Source organism: Melanerpes formicivorus, unplaced genomic scaffold (genome assembly GCF_026170545.1).
Source record: "Melanerpes formicivorus ecotype bairdi unplaced genomic scaffold, bMelFor1.0.p_v2 SCAF_25, whole genome shotgun sequence".
NCBI lineage: Eukaryota > Metazoa > Chordata > Aves > Piciformes > Picidae > Melanerpes > Melanerpes formicivorus.
Window position 1 is genome coordinate 5,701,572 of NW_027142377.1, and position 15,415 is coordinate 5,716,986.

Sequence of the window (15,415 nt, forward strand, 5' to 3'; positions counted from 1 at the left end):
GCACCTTGAAGAAAATCTTTCTTTATATTGCTTGTTCATGCATACAACCTCCATCATTGAAAGCTAATTTCTGCCTTTTCATTCTAGCCATATAAATAGAAAACCAGAATAATACCTTATTAGAGTTTGATAATGGAATTATGGACTTGAAGAGTGATTCAGCTAGATTTGTCAATCTGAAGAGGCAATACTGATGATTTATATTGTTTGCACTTCCCTGATGAAACTTGTTCCTTCATTGTTGTATATTTCAGGGGTTCTGTAAATCCATATGAGGTAAAAATGAGGAGTTTTTTCCTCTTTGTAAAGGATCAATCATAATTCCAACATAAAAATAAATACTTAATGTTTATCTTTCAGTGACTGCATGCACAGACATCTGTGATCAAAGTGACATTAGTAAAAGCCAATCTGAGGAAGACATTTCTGCAAGTGATGCTTCTGAATATGCAGAATCAGAAGAGGAGGAACCAGAAGATGATGGGGAAACTGGTGAGGAAGAGGAGTCAGAAGGTGATGGAGAAACAGACAAAGAAGATAGTGATTCAGAAGATGATGAAGAAAGTGACCATGAGCTTGATTTAGCTAGAGGCATAGGGAACATTGAAACAAGCTCAGATGATGATGAAGATTTAAATGACCTGTTTCCAAAGGAGCCAGAGATAGAGCACTCATGGCGTGAGCTAGATAAAGATGCCCCTCGTGGAGATGAGGTAACAGCACTTTGCATGTAAAATTTTCTACACAAGAAATTCAGACATGTACACTGTTAAGAGTTTGTCATAGACCTTCATCAATGAAACAGTTTGTGAAAGTATTTTTCATAAAGATTTTTCAGCTTTTAGTTACAGAATTCAAGTGACAATGAAATTGACTGAGAATTAGAGGCATGGAATTCCTACTGGAGGCTCACCTGTAGGTAGATAAAGTATCTGGAAGTGAAAGATCCGACAGTATTGGACTTTTCAGGAATTCCAGAACTGAAGTAGTACTGCTTTTGGTCACTGATGTTTTGTTGTTTTTTTCCTCATAGTTTTTGGGGTTTTTTAACATTTTAAATTTAATTCATGTGCTCTAAGAAAATATGAAAGTGAGGTAGGACTTCAAAAGCAAGCACAAGTAGTGTGTAAGAAATCAGTGTTCCCATGTTACAGTACTGGTACCCGTTACTATTGTTACCAATGATAGCACAATAACAAAATCCTAAGTGCTAATATAGTAACTGCAGTTCTAAATCTGTGATTGGTGCAGTCCATTCTGTGGTGCTTCACTATTCATGTCCTTTTTATCTGCTGTAGTGATTGGTGTTTCTGACCTGTGCTAGCTTGCATGATGCAAACTCTTGAGGAAAATACTGCTTTTATTCTTTCAGCGGGCTTTGTTGCAGACTTCCATTTTTACCAAGGAGAGCTTGGTCTTCCCCCTAGAAGTTAGGAATTAAACCTATGAACTTTCTATCTTTTTTTCTCCCTCTCTGTTTAGGTTACAAGTAGATTGGCAGTTTGTAATATGGATTGGGATAGGCTGAAGGCTAAGGATTTGCTGGCTCTATTTAGTTCCTTCACACCCAAAGGAGGAACGGTATTTTCTGTGAAGGTAAGACCTGCCTTCTAAAAGCAATACTGGCTTTTGTTGTAAAAAAAAACCTCAAATCTACCTCTCCCAGTAAGAACTAACACAGTTATGTGTAGAACTGCAAGAGATATTGACATGATAACTGAGAAAGTCTGTTGCGATTTCACCTGAAATGAAGTTGCTGATTTTCAGTGGTGAGCATGATTTTGATGATTTTGAGTTAGAGCCCAAAGCTATTAAATTCTGATATTTATGAGTCTGTCTCCAAGTGCTGTTTTACTAAGATTAATAGTTAAGTTCTCTAAGCCTCATAGAGGGAGACTACATTTACTTGGCTAGTTTAATTTTCAGTGATCTCTGTGGTAGATGACCCAATCTTAAATCTGATGCTGTCCAACCCCTTCTACCATGGCACAACACTTCTATTTCACCATGTTTGAGTTAATAATAATAAATAGGCTGAGTTCAATTATATTTTTCTATTTTTAGTGTCTGCCTCCAGCTTTCTGAGAAGCATTAGTCAAATACCTCTTTCTGAAAAGGGCAATGGTGAAATGAACAAAGTCAGTGTTACTGTTACCCTACAAGTAAAGATTTACTTTTGTATTGTTGTATTTGTAGATTTATCCTTCGGAGTTTGGAAAAGAGAGACTGAAAGAAGAAGAACAAAAAGGACCTGTGGAACTATTTGATATTCCAGAGAATACCACAGAGAATGACGGGTATTAGCTTTATCTTCAAATGAGAGAGATAAAATGTCCCATCAGCTTCTGTTTCATATGTGGAATCCTCCTGTGATTGCCTTAATTGTATAGGCTTTTCAAGGGATATTTCACAGCTGGCCCTGGTTTGTTGTTAATGCATTGAATAAATGCATTAGAATAGGACTTGAGAAAATTTGCTTGTCAATACTTGAGTTCAAAATGTTTTGTTATGTACCTCATTGGAATGACAAATGGAACAAATCTGTGGAGAGCTTAACATAGTATTTCTCATCTATGAAATGCCTTTCATGCAGTAAACTTCCTTTGTTGCTTACTATCCAAATTTTATCTGCATAATCAAGAAGGACCTTTACTTAGGCCAACAATTCCCAGATTGAGATCTGAATGACACCAGCAGCTCTGGCTTACTAGGCTGAGCTCATCAGGCCTACCACTGTCCAGCCTTCTTGAGACATTTTTATTTTAATTCCCTTTGTTCTGCTTGAAAGTCTTGTCTGTATGGAACTCGAGAGGCTTTGCTTTTATATTTTTCCAGAATTTCCAGATGTTTGGCAGCCCAACTGGGGCCACTTTTATATAATACATCCTGCTGGACTGCCCTGTATTTGGAAAATCTGGATGCTTCTAAATAATGCAGATCCCTTTGAAGAAAGTCTCTAGTGCGTCAGAGAAGTGCATGATGAACTTACAGTGCATTCTGAAGTCAGCTTTACTCTGTGCATCAAGGGGCTTCCTGTAGCATTAGATTTAGTGCTTAGTGTGCTCCAGAGCATCTGGAATACAAAATCCAGAAATTCAGACATCTCAGAGAGACCTCAGTGATACCTGTGCATGTACCTTTCACATTCAAAGGACAGGACCTCAGCCTCTCTCCTGCATCCTTCCACCAATGTAGCCACTTATCAATCCATTTTCTGCTTTTCTTTTTCTTTTGCTGTCACCTTGTATGACACCACCGCTTCCTGTGCTGCCTGAGTTAGTATCCTGATTCTCTCCTCACCACTTTCTTACTTATTGCTGCTACACCGCCTCTTTGTGGTGTGAACATCTGCAATCCTGTCTGTATAGTCCCCTGGTTTCTCCTGTGTTTTCATCACATATCCTTACTTACAGATGAACATCCTTTTCAGCAACCTTGTTAAGAGCCAGGATAACTCTTAAGAACTTGATAGGAACTACTAAATGCTGCCTTCTGTTGCCTACACAGAGGCATAGGGAGATACTACTCTATGCCCTGTACAGAGAGTCTTAACCTTACAATGCCTGTGGAAAGCACATTAGAAACAGAAAGCCTACAGCTAGTAAAACTGTGTGAATTAAGTCTTTTTACCTGAGTAAAACTGAATAGATACTGTTAGGCATCAAATGTTATTACAAAATAGGAGAGTGTTTGAATGGTGCTGGTTTTTAATGAGCTGATTTAAAGTATTTAGCAAAGCTGTTAAAGCCAGCTCACTTGATGGTGATGTTTCCCACTTTTTCAGGCTTTATAGGGAAAAACTGCGGGAGTATCAATTTAAGCGACTGAAATACTACTATGCAGTTGTGGAATGTGATTGTCCTGAAACAGCCAATAAAATTTATGAGGAATGTGATGGACTGGAATTTGAAAGCAGCTGTTCTTTCATCGACCTGAGGTAACTCCGGTGGTGATGTTTTGATGCGTTGGGTTAGGGAGGGAGAAGTAAAGGCAAGTTAAACTCACTTAAAGTGCATTGTGTTTATTCTTGAACCAAAATGAAACATGTAAATAATAGTAGGCATCCAGTAAATTGCTAGCTTTCTCCTTAAATCTTTTTTTTGAGCATTTTTACTTTAATACAGAAAGCTTGAGAGGGTCTCTGCATAGAGAGATTACTCTCAGAGAATTGTTCTATGTGCGTCTTCAAACTTTTGGCACAATTAAGTAAATTGGTAGGATTTAGGAAGCAAAACCATGTACTACTGCTTTTTAGTTTTGTTTTGAGTTGTGGGTTTGGTTTTTGTTTTTTTAATTTTCTTTTCTTTCCTCAAGGGTCCAGAATGGTTCTTTCAAGGATTCCTTACTGCAGGGCAAGAATATTGTTTCTGTTGTCATGGAGTGCAAATAGATTACTATGCCAGCACTTATGAATGAGCTGGAACCTCTCATATTTCAAAAGTCATGTTTGGGAAAGAAAGACTTTTAAATTATGATTATGTTTTATTGTTAGTATTTCCTTTTGTTACAAAAAAGCCTTCTATACTGGGCAGAAGATAAATTATTAAATCATAATAAGTCTTGATAGAGGCTGGCTTTCTTTGCTGGGGCCTGTATTGGCACTCTTAGAAGTCAGCATAAGATAACTTTTTTTCCTTGAATCACTTTCTAGAGAAACTTCATTTATTTACTTTGAACCATTTTGGAGAAGATAATCTCTGCCCTATGAACTTGTAACTTTCCATGCTTCTAAATATAGGAAGATAATGTTTTACAACAGATAGCTGTTTAAAATTCTCCAATGTTTTTCCTAATCTTGGATTTTGTTAAATATTGATGTTGAATAGTATTAATCAGATTATATTTGCAATGATTTAAAAAAGACAAACCCAACTAATTTCTCATGTACTGTTCAAAGAGTAGAATAGAATTAACCAGGTTGGAAGAGACCTTTGAGATCATCGAGTCCAACCTATCATCCAACACTATCTAATCAAGTAAACCATGGCACCAAGCACCCCATCCAATCTCTTCCTAAACACCTCCAATGATGGTGACTCCACCACCTCTCTGGGCAGCCCATTCCAATGGCCAATGACTCCTTCTGTCAAGAACTTCTTCCTAACATCCAGCCTAAACCTCCCCAGGCACATCTTGAGACTGTGTCCTCTTGTTCTGCTGCTGGTTGGCTGGGAGAAGAGACCAACCCCCACTTGGCTACAACCTCCCTTCAGGTAGTTGTAGAGAGCAAGAAGGTCTCCTCTGAGCCTCCTCTTCTCCAGGCTAAGCAACCCCAGCTCCCTCAGCCTCTCCTCATAGGGCTGGTGCTTGAGACCTCTCACCAGCCTCATTGGCCATTGCATTGTTACACATGACTGCAATCTTTTGAACCTCCTTTTTTTTTTTCCCCCTGTGACTTGTAATGTTAAAGACATACCAGAATGTTCTGAAGGGTTTGGAATTTTTTAACTTATTTCCAAATTCTATTTTACTCACTTTTTTCCTTCTCCATTTTTAATATTAAGCTTTCTGTAAAGATGATTCTTAAACAAAACAAGAAAGCCCAAACCCAACAAAACAAAAAACAACCTCAACAAACAAATTTAAAAAAACACCAAACCTCCCTCCCCCCCAAAAAAACCAACCAAGAAGTCTCCTGACCCTGCTAACAGTAGACTGAAAGTTAAGTTTACTTCCCCAGCCCAGTAGTTTTACAGATTGAAAACCTGTGGAACAGATCTGCAGAAGTCACACAGTTAATCTTACATGTGTTGAGTACTTGTCCATTTCTTCTCTTTCCTTTTCAAGCTTACCAACTTTTTATTTTAGGAAATTCTTTTGTGCTGATGTACCATACTCATGAAAAGCTCAGATTGTTTATACTATGACATTTCCCAGTGCATTTGAACAATAACATGTTGTATTTGCCTTGAAGATTTATTCCAGATAATGTTACATTTGATGATAAGCCAAAAGACGAAGCATCAGAAGTGAACATAGCTGCATATAAGCCAAAGTACTTCACATCTGCTGCTATGGGAACATCAAAGGTATCTTTACAATGGTTTTGAAATGCTTTTCCTATTTGTTTTATTGTCAGATTATAAATTGTCTAAGTAGTGGGGAAAGGATTTCTGAGTATCTTCACCATTTTGAAATGAAGACACCAAACATATTAAAAGATGTTAGCGTGTTAATGGAGGCACAAGTTGCAACTTCGTAAATAAGCTTGAGTTTGGGATTTTAAGAGATTTGGCTTGTTGTTAGGAATTAAATAATGCATCTTAACCTCAGTATACCTCTGTTACAAGCTGCACATGGAATTACATTGTTATTCACAGTTAAATCTTCTTGCTTACAATGGGTATTTTTTGTGTAGCTCAACAAGAGTCTTTTTGGTAGCAGTGCTAGGCTCTGAAGTTGCTTCTCTCTTTGTTCTGTGTGACGTGACAGCCAAAACATCCATCTAGCCATGAAGTGAACCAGACTGGAGAAGTGCTTAGTTGAGGAATAAGTAATTTCTGCTGGATCATTTATCAGTCAGATCTATTTCACCTTCCAGTTGAGGGTGCAGTTGCACAATCCAGTGCATGTGTGACTCCAGGAATGATTTGCTGCTGGAAGAGGAAAGGAGAGGAGTTGTGGCAGCGTCAACGCCAGCATCTGCTGCCTCACAGAGGTTTCATGTGGTTTGTTCGTTCTGCTGTTAACAGAACCCTCTGGTGGATGAGGAGACTTCTTCATTCTCTCATGTAGTTAAGAGTCCTTGAAACTCCCTGTAGAACAAATTCCAAAACATTGCTGTTAAATTAATTTTAGTAAATGGTTATCATAGCCAGTTGTTGTGGAGAGCTTTAGTAACAGGTTTACATTGCTTCTTAAATGCAAGGGATCAAGTAATTTTGTCTAAAAAGACAGAATGTGTAATTTTAGTGTTTCAGCTTCAACAAATGGCATTCTTATTTTTAAGGTAGATATCACATGGGATGAGACAGATCATGAACGAGTGACATCACTTAACAGAACTTTTAACAAAGAGGAACTTCTTGACATGGATTTTCAAGCTTATTTGGCTTCATCTAGTGAAGAAGAGGAAGAACAGGAGCAAGGTATTTACATTAGTAAATGTTGTCCATAAAGTCATTAGCTGCAACGCTTTTAACACACGCTATTTAAATATGTGAATATTGCATCTTTCAAAAGTACTTTGAATGTTGTCTTCAGGGAAAACATCATGCTCATTGTAGAAGAGCTGCGGTCAGATTCTACTATGAAAATAACCTACTTTGCCTCCAGAGCTAAACATCTCCAAAAGCGGCATATGCTTAATTTTTATGCACAACCTAAAGGTGGAGGGAAATTGGTGGTGAGCACATGGCTATTTTTTTGTTTGCTCTTTTCAGTTAGGAAATAAATGAATTCATGACAAAATAGTGACAAATTAACAGAAGTTGACACTTTTAAAGATGTGTAAGTTAGGTATTTAACATGGACGCCATGGGAGATTGTTTACTGAAGTCCCTTCAAGACAAGGACATACTGAAGAACATGCCTTAAAAATGTGCTTGTTGGGATGGCTTAGGGTGTTGAATGCACTCCTGACATTAAAGGGTCTTGATGGAGATGGAAATTGTACAGAACTTTTCCACTCCAGCAGTAACTCTTCTTGGGCAACCAGAGGAATGTGTTTTGGTGGCGAGAAGCTGTGCTGTGGGCCTTCTGCTAATCCTTACCTATAGGTCTTACACAGTGAGGGGAAAGGTAAGCAGCAGAACACATTTAAGGAATCTTTAGACTGTAGTAGTAACATCATTCTAATGCCTTTTGGGTTGTGTACTTAAGAATATAAAAAGAATGTCATCTAACTTCATGAGGTATGTAAACCTTCTGTGTGTGGTGCAGTGACATGTAAATTCCTGAATTACCTTGCTTGTTTTCACTCTAAGATCCCATTTGTTCTTAATAAGATATGTAGCCTAAATTACAAGGCAAAGAAAATTTCATTAAGCCTTAATGGAGTCTTTGAAAGAGATGTTAAAATTGATTTATACTGCAGGTTGTTGCAATCAGAGATGAATTTGGAGCGTGCAAGAAAAATACTACAGATTTTTCTGGTTACAGAGTTGGGATATCTGGCAGTGAACTCAGCTTGGCAATATCTTGGCAGGGCTAACATCCATTGTTTTTCATCCTGCATAGAAACAAACTTCTTAACTGCTCCTCTGAGCTTTAGGTTTATTTAAAGCATTATTGGAGAAACTATTTTGATTACAGATTCACAGATTACATTGGGTTACATGGACCCTCAAAGGTCACCTTATCCAACTCCCCTGCAGTGAGCAGGGACACTTCCAACTAGATCAGGTTGCCCAGGGTCACATCGAGTCTGATCTTGAATTCTTCCAGAACAGGGCCTCAAACACATCCCTGGGTAACCAGATTCATTGCCCTCCTCTGCACTCGCTCCAGTACCTCAACATCTCTCTTGTGTTGAGGTGCCCAAAACTGAACACAGTGCTTGAGGTGTGGCCTCACCAGTGCCGAGTACAAGGGGACGATCACCTCCCTACTCCTGATGAACACAGCATTTCTAATACGAGCCAGGATGCATGTGTTAGAAATGGTTTTGGTTAATTAAAGCTTTTAAAAACAAACAAAACCCTCTACCAACTATTGTATTGGAGAGTTTCTGACCTGCCTCAGGATTTTAACTTCCTCTTTTCATTTTTTTAACACTTCTGTTAGTGCTTTCCCTTGAAAACAACAAGAATATACTTGTATGTTGCACTTTGAATTTCATCTGGTTTTGCTTTTATTTCCTTCACAGATTAATCGTATTTCTCTTGCAGTGCAGCTGTTAGTTAATACAGCAGAACTTTTGGGTTTGTTTCTGTTTTCTTCAAAAAGTCTTTGAACAAGCTCTTGGCAGAAAGCATTCTGCCTTAATATCCATCAGAAAGTGGTTCCTCACGTTGTGCAATACAGCGTGATGCTTGAAGGCTGGTGATAAGGTTATTTAACTCTGAACAAACTTTGAGAACATGCTCGGCTCGCTTTTCTTTCTTGCAGCTGTTGTCAAGTGTTCTTTATCTGCATACAGAATGACAAGGTTCAAGGGGTTTTTTTGAAGGCAGTGCTGAACAATCGTTTTCAAACTGTTAGTTTTGACAGAAGAGATGCATGTTTTGTCTAAAGGAGAGAGTAGAGCAATATGCATTGCCACTTACATTTCTCCTATCAAAACTAGCAAACCCAGTCATAAATACAAACTGGTAATCGCTTTTTTAGCTTAAGAGTTTCTTCAGTTCCCATCCAATATGGCTTTACTTCTTGTTGGTGCCCTGTGAAATGAGAATAAACAACAAAAAGGCTTGTTTTTCTTCTTGATCTTCAAAACACAATGCCTTTTGCTTTCTGTATGAGCAGATGCTTTCCTTTTAGATCTCAGCTTCTCATCAGCTTCTGATGAGGAAAGTGGAAAAGCAGCTGCAGTTAACTGTCCCCATGTGCTGAAAGAGGAGCTAGTTGTGAAGAAGCCCAGCCTGCTGAACAGAGAGCTTTGGCTGGAACTTAAGGAAAAAAAAAGGGGAATTTTTTGCCTTAGGAAGAAGAGGAATGCAACTCAGGAGGACTACAAGGATACTACATCGATGTTGTGAGGTTAAGCAGGGAGAAAATTAGAAAGACCAAAGCCCAGTCTACAGGAAGAACTGGAAGGAGGATCTGGCAAACTACAGGCCTGTCAGTCTGACCTCATTGCTGGATAAGGTTATGGACTAGACCATCCTGAGTGCCATTGTGCAGCAGGTACAGACAAGGTGATCAGGCCCAGTCATCATGAGTTTATAAGGGTCCTGCTTCATGAAACTGATCTTTTATGACAAGGTGACATGCTTAATGGCTAAGGGAAGGCTGTGGATCTTGTCAACCTAGACTTCAGTAAAGCCTTTGACACCATTTCCCACAGCATTCTCCTGGAGAAACTGGCTCTTTATAGCTTGGATGGTGTAGTGGTTAGTGGTTTGAGCCTTAACCGGAGTTTAAGAGCTCAGATGGTAGCAAACTGTGAATTCCTCCCCTGCCTCCCGTCCCCCCTTTTCCCTGGTAAGGAAAAGGAGAGAAAGGGAAAAAAAAAGGGTAGGGGAAAAGATAAGGAGGTAAATCTACCAAAAATAATCTGGAGTCAGTTTGGAAGTAGGGAAAGTAAATTTTTTAACAAAATATATATAGCAGTAACAGGGAGGATTTACAAGGGTAAGAAATAAGGATGAATAGGAAAATACACAAAACCAAATTTAGATGGCCTTAAATCTCTCCTGATGTATGTGGATTTCAGCCCTTTAGAGGAGCATGGATGTGGCAGGGAGAAGACCAGGCCCAACCATGTGGCAGAACCAGGAGGCCAGCAGCAGCTGTTGGTCCTTTCAAACAGGCAAGGAAGGAGCAAAGAGAGCAAATGGCTGCAGCATCTGCCTGTTTATAGGCTTGCTGGATGAGAAAGGGGAGTGGAATAGACCACCTTTGACCCAGGGCACCCCTCCTCCTCAAGTCCCTCTCTGTTCACCTGGTTCAGATTTCTTTTGTCCCCTGGGGAAGCAGTGCTCTTGAAGCCCTCCCCCAGGATGGGTGTAACCCAGCACAAATGGGCAGTTTTTCATTGGGTAAAAAACTGACTGGATGGCCAGGGCCAAAGCTTGGTGGTGAATGGAGTTACATCTGGTCACCAGTGGTGTTGATAAGGACTCAGTATGGAGGCCAGTTCTCTTTATTATCTTTAGTGTGTCCAGAGAAGCACAGCGAAACTGGTGAAGGATCAAGAGAACATGTTCTAAAACGAATGAGGAAACTGGGGTTGTTTATTCTGGAGAAAAAGAGGCTCAAGGGGAGACCATATTGGTCTCTACATCTCCCTGAAAAGAGGTTATAGTGAGGTGAGTGTTGGCCTCTTTTCTGAAGTAACAAGACAAGGGGAAATGGCCTCAAGTAGCACCAGAGGAGGTTTAGGTTGGACATTAGGAAAAAATTCTTCACCAAAAAAGTTGTCAAGCACTGGAACAGACTGCCCAGGGAAGTAGTGGAATCACCATCCCTGAAGGTATTTGAAAGATGTATAGATGTGGTGCTCAGCGGCATGGTCTAGTGGTGGACTTGGCAGTGCTGATTTAGCATTTGGACTTGATCTTAAAAGTCTTTTCCAACCAAAACGATCTTTTTACTCTATGAATGGTGAAGAATTCAACCAACAACCAGCTTCTTGACAGTGATGGGATGTAGAAAAGAGAAGTGTCACACTGAGGACAGACTGAAGGAGTTGGGGCTGTTCAGTCTGCAGAAGAGAAGGCTCCGAGGTGACCTAATTGTGGCCTTCCAGTATCTGAAGGGGGCCTACAGGAAGGCTGGGGAAGGACTTCTCAGGATCTCAGGTAGTGATAGGACTAGGGGGAATGGAATGAAGCTGGAGGTGGGGAGATTCAGGCTAGATGTGAGGAGGAGGTTCTTCACCATGAGAGTGGTGAGACCCTGGAATGGGTTGTCCAGGGAGGTGGTCGAGGCCCCGTCCCTGGGAGGTGTTTAAGAGCAGGCTGGATAAGGCTCTGGCCAGCCTGATCTAGTGTGGGGTGTCCCTGCCCATGGCAGGGGGTTGGAACTAGATGATCTTTGTGGTCCCTTCCAACCCTGAATGATACTATGATACTATGAAGACCAGATGTTGTGCTGTGTTAACTCGAAATGATGGACTTGGTACTGTAGGAAGCAAAGTTTTACTGCAGAGAAACAGAAAAAGGAAGCCTGCCCCAAGCCTACTTTTCTTGGGTTAAGAGAGGCTGCAAGATCTTTAAAGCCTTACAAGCTTGTTCTCTCTGCAAGATTTGTTTAATTGTGTTAAAGAAAAAGAAAACAAATCCAAAAAAACCCACACACAACCAACCCAACAAAACAACCAAAAACAACAAAAAGGAACAACCTTCCCCTTCTTTTGGCCTTGCTTCATTTGTTAATGTAGCAAGTCACTGAAGATTAAGACATTGAATAATTAATTAGAGGATCTTGCAATGTTTATATAGTGAAGCATGGGACTCTATTTCCAAGATGCTTTGCACAACTGCTTTTGGAGATTTCGGTTCTACTGTGCTGTGAGATTCTTTGAAGCGAAGAATTTTAAAATGCCGTGAAGGATGCTGTGTCAATCAGCTCTTGCCTTTGGTGCACAAATCTTCTTTTGTTTTTTCAGGTCCTGTTTTTCTTTAATCCAAGTAGGAGAATTCTAAAACTGGTTGTTCTCTGGGAGGATAATAGGTAAAAATATTTTAGATTGGGTTTGAGGAACAATGTGTATGTGCCTTAGGTGTGTTTCCTAAACACTGACTTGAGTTGATAGCTGCCTTGAGGCTGTCTGTGATGGCTTTACTCTCTCTTTCCAGATGATGATGTAGCTCATAAAATGGAAGATGACAAACCCAGGAAAAGCCAAAAAGATGATGAAGAGCAAATTGCCAAGTACAGAGAACTTCTGCAAAGTATCCAAGAAAAAGAGAAAAAAGAGGAAGAAAAGGACATAGGAATGGAGGTTAAATGGGTTCCAGGTAAGCTTTATCTTTTTTTCGTTTCCTAATGCAGTATTGGCTTAGTAACAGAGAGATAGTGTAAGGAGTTGGATTTATGGTAGTAGAAACAGACCTTTTTTCTATAAGTTGAAATGCAGATGGGTTACAATGAAGGAAACAGGGGAAATAATATAACTGGACTCAGTTTCTCAGCCATAAGCTTCTCTTTACAGATTATTGTTGTTGTTGTTGACTGCTTTCCGTGTGTGCGTGGGTTGTGCTTGCTTTTTCATCCACTACTTTATAGATTTTCTTGAACAGAAATCACGTGTTTGCCAGAGAGTCATAAAACATACCTGCACTTCTGAAAATGAAAACCAGTATGATTTGGATACATAGCATAAAATTAGAGGAGAATGGCTTGAAAATGTTGGGTGCAGAATGCTGAAGATTTGGAGGAACAGAGAAGGGAGAGGTCTGGCCTTCCAGTGAGACCGCTCTGTGGGGAAAAAAAGCTACCAGGAAGAAAAGCTGGGGGACAGTGATACCCAGATTTTTATCTGGAAATATAAAATAAATTAAAAAAAAAAGTAATTTCACCATGTAGCATCCCAGCAGACCTCATCCTGAGATAGGAAAATCAATCTCTAGGGTTTTTTTTCCTTTATGCTAAGAAGATACTCAGATTAATTTTTATATCTTGCTTATAGGTTTGTGATTTCCTTTTTTGGATGTAAGGAGTCAGTTTAGAACTTGCTACATCCACAAATTAAAAAGCTGTATCTTTTCCAGTCAGTGAGTCAGATAGACAAATGTGAGCATTTGGTGAATGCTCAGCGGGTTAAATTATCCCTTCCAGAGACGAGGGAAGTATGACATTTCATTTTCAGTGGCCACAAGGTGCTGTGTTGGCTCAGTAAGTGTAGGGCTGGAGGCTATGTAAGGACACATCCTGACTCTGACTGTGAATACAGAGACATAGTAGAATCCCTAAACTTTTTAGAGAAAGACTATCATGCATGTGAGGAGAGGTGTTGATGTAGCTGTATCTCCATGTTTTATTTCAGCTGCCCACAGAGTGTCAGTATTTGCATTCTTGATGTAGTTCAGTAGCTGTAATGCATCGTGTCACTGAGCATTGAAGGCAAATGAGTTTTCATACCTAGGCAGCTATGACATGATTTTTGCAAATATTTTTTGTTGCCACAGTTCAGACTGAAGGTGGAAACCACAGCTCAATCAGTTGTTGCAAGAATTTTGTGTATTTATATAGGGCAAGCTTTGATTAAACAGTTAGATAAGCAGCCTTTCATTGTGTTGGTTTGGAAAACATGTTTAGGGATTTATTGTTTGTTAGACTGTCTTCCTAAGAATCTTGCTAATTGTATGGAAGGTCTGTAAATCAAAGTCTTAAACAATGTAACGTGGTGATGTAGTTAGGATTCTAGGGCAAAGCATTTATTGGAGGAAATGGAATATTGCTTTTAAGAGAGACTAAAGAGAACTCTCTTCAGTCTTTTGCACAGGGGAGCAAGAAGTCATCTGAAAGGCTGTGCTTCTTAATGCTGTGCCTTGCATGTTACAAGTAAAAAAGTAGTATACATACATATAATTATACTAACATTTAGGAACTATAATACAGATGGAAGTCAGTTTCCTAATACGTGGGCTGCCTGTTTCTTTGCTGCTACAAAAAATTGCATTTACTATGTATTACATCTAGCCCAGGTTTTCCTTACTGCAGCATCTTGTGGTGTTCCTTGGACTTTTGCTATATCCTCATCTTCTCTGAGGGCGAGATGGCAAAAAAGTCCACTCACAAAGCAAACCAAAGAACCCTATCCTGATAAACATGGTTGACTTTGTCTAGAGTTATCTGGATGTCCATGCACTGCATCAGGTTTGTTCACGTAGTGATAGGTTGAATGTGCATGTATACAAGGTGAAATTCACACTGGTAGTTGCTAAACTCACATCAAATACTATAAACTATGATTTTGCAGTATATCTTAATATTTCCTCATTTCTTTCCCAGAAAAAAAAGTTACCCTTTTCTCAAAGAACAGAGGTTCTGGAAATCACAGCAGTGTTCACTCGCCTTTGCTAGTTAACATACTAATTTCCATGAGGTCACTCAATGCCACTACTAGATGTTGGCACCCTGAATATGATTTTGTCCAAAACACAAGTTCTAAAAGTGAAAATGAATGTCCAATGGTATCCTGGGGTGCATCAAGAAACGCATGTCCAGCAAGTCTAGGGAGGTTCTCCTCCACCACTACTCTGCCCTGGCTAGACCATGTCTGGAATACTGTATCCAGTTTTGGGCACCCCAATTCAGGAGAGATGGGGATCTGCTGGAAAGTCCAACAAAGAGCTATGAGGATGATTATGAGACTTCAACATCTATGAAGAAAGACTGAGAGAACTGCAGCAGTTTAGTCTTGAGAAGACAAGGCTAAGAGGGGATCTTACTATGTCCATAAATATCTGAGGTGGGGTGTCAAGATAAGGTGATAGTTTGTGGTGTCCAATGATAGGACAAGGAACAAACGGTACAAGCTGGAAGACAAAGTTCCACCACACCATGAGGAGAAACTTCTTTATGGTAAGGGTGATGGAGTACTAGACCAGGCTGTTCAGAGACGTGAGGTTTCCTTCTCTGGAGGCTTTCAGAACTCGCCTAGATGTGTTCCTTTGTGGCCTGCCTAGGCGATCCTGCTTTGGACTTGGTCTCTAGAGATCCCTTCCAACCCATAACAGTCTGTGGTTAACATTGCTTTTAAGTCTAATGTATAGGAGCACTTTAGCTGTTACTGATTTGGAGAAGAGGTCCTGCACACCTGAAAGGGAGACAGATGTATTTTTCTGGTGGATCCTAGTCAGCACAT

The 15,415-nt window shown here is 39.8% G+C and overlaps 1 protein-coding gene across 1 annotated transcript in view; it reads left to right on the forward strand.

Moving 5' to 3' along the window:
* The window catches only part of ESF1 (ESF1 nucleolar pre-rRNA processing protein homolog), a 29,917-nt gene that overhangs the window by 2,275 nt on the left and 12,227 nt on the right, over positions 1-15,415 (forward strand). The window contains exons 3-9 of the mRNA XM_068153144.1: positions 361-713; positions 1,483-1,596; positions 2,197-2,297; positions 3,785-3,937; positions 5,915-6,029; positions 6,950-7,088; positions 12,402-12,563. Of these exons, the coding sequence (XP_068009245.1) occupies positions 361-713; positions 1,483-1,596; positions 2,197-2,297; positions 3,785-3,937; positions 5,915-6,029; positions 6,950-7,088; positions 12,402-12,563 (1,137 nt within the window). The remainder of the gene's footprint in view (positions 1-360; positions 714-1,482; positions 1,597-2,196; positions 2,298-3,784; positions 3,938-5,914; positions 6,030-6,949; positions 7,089-12,401; positions 12,564-15,415) is intronic.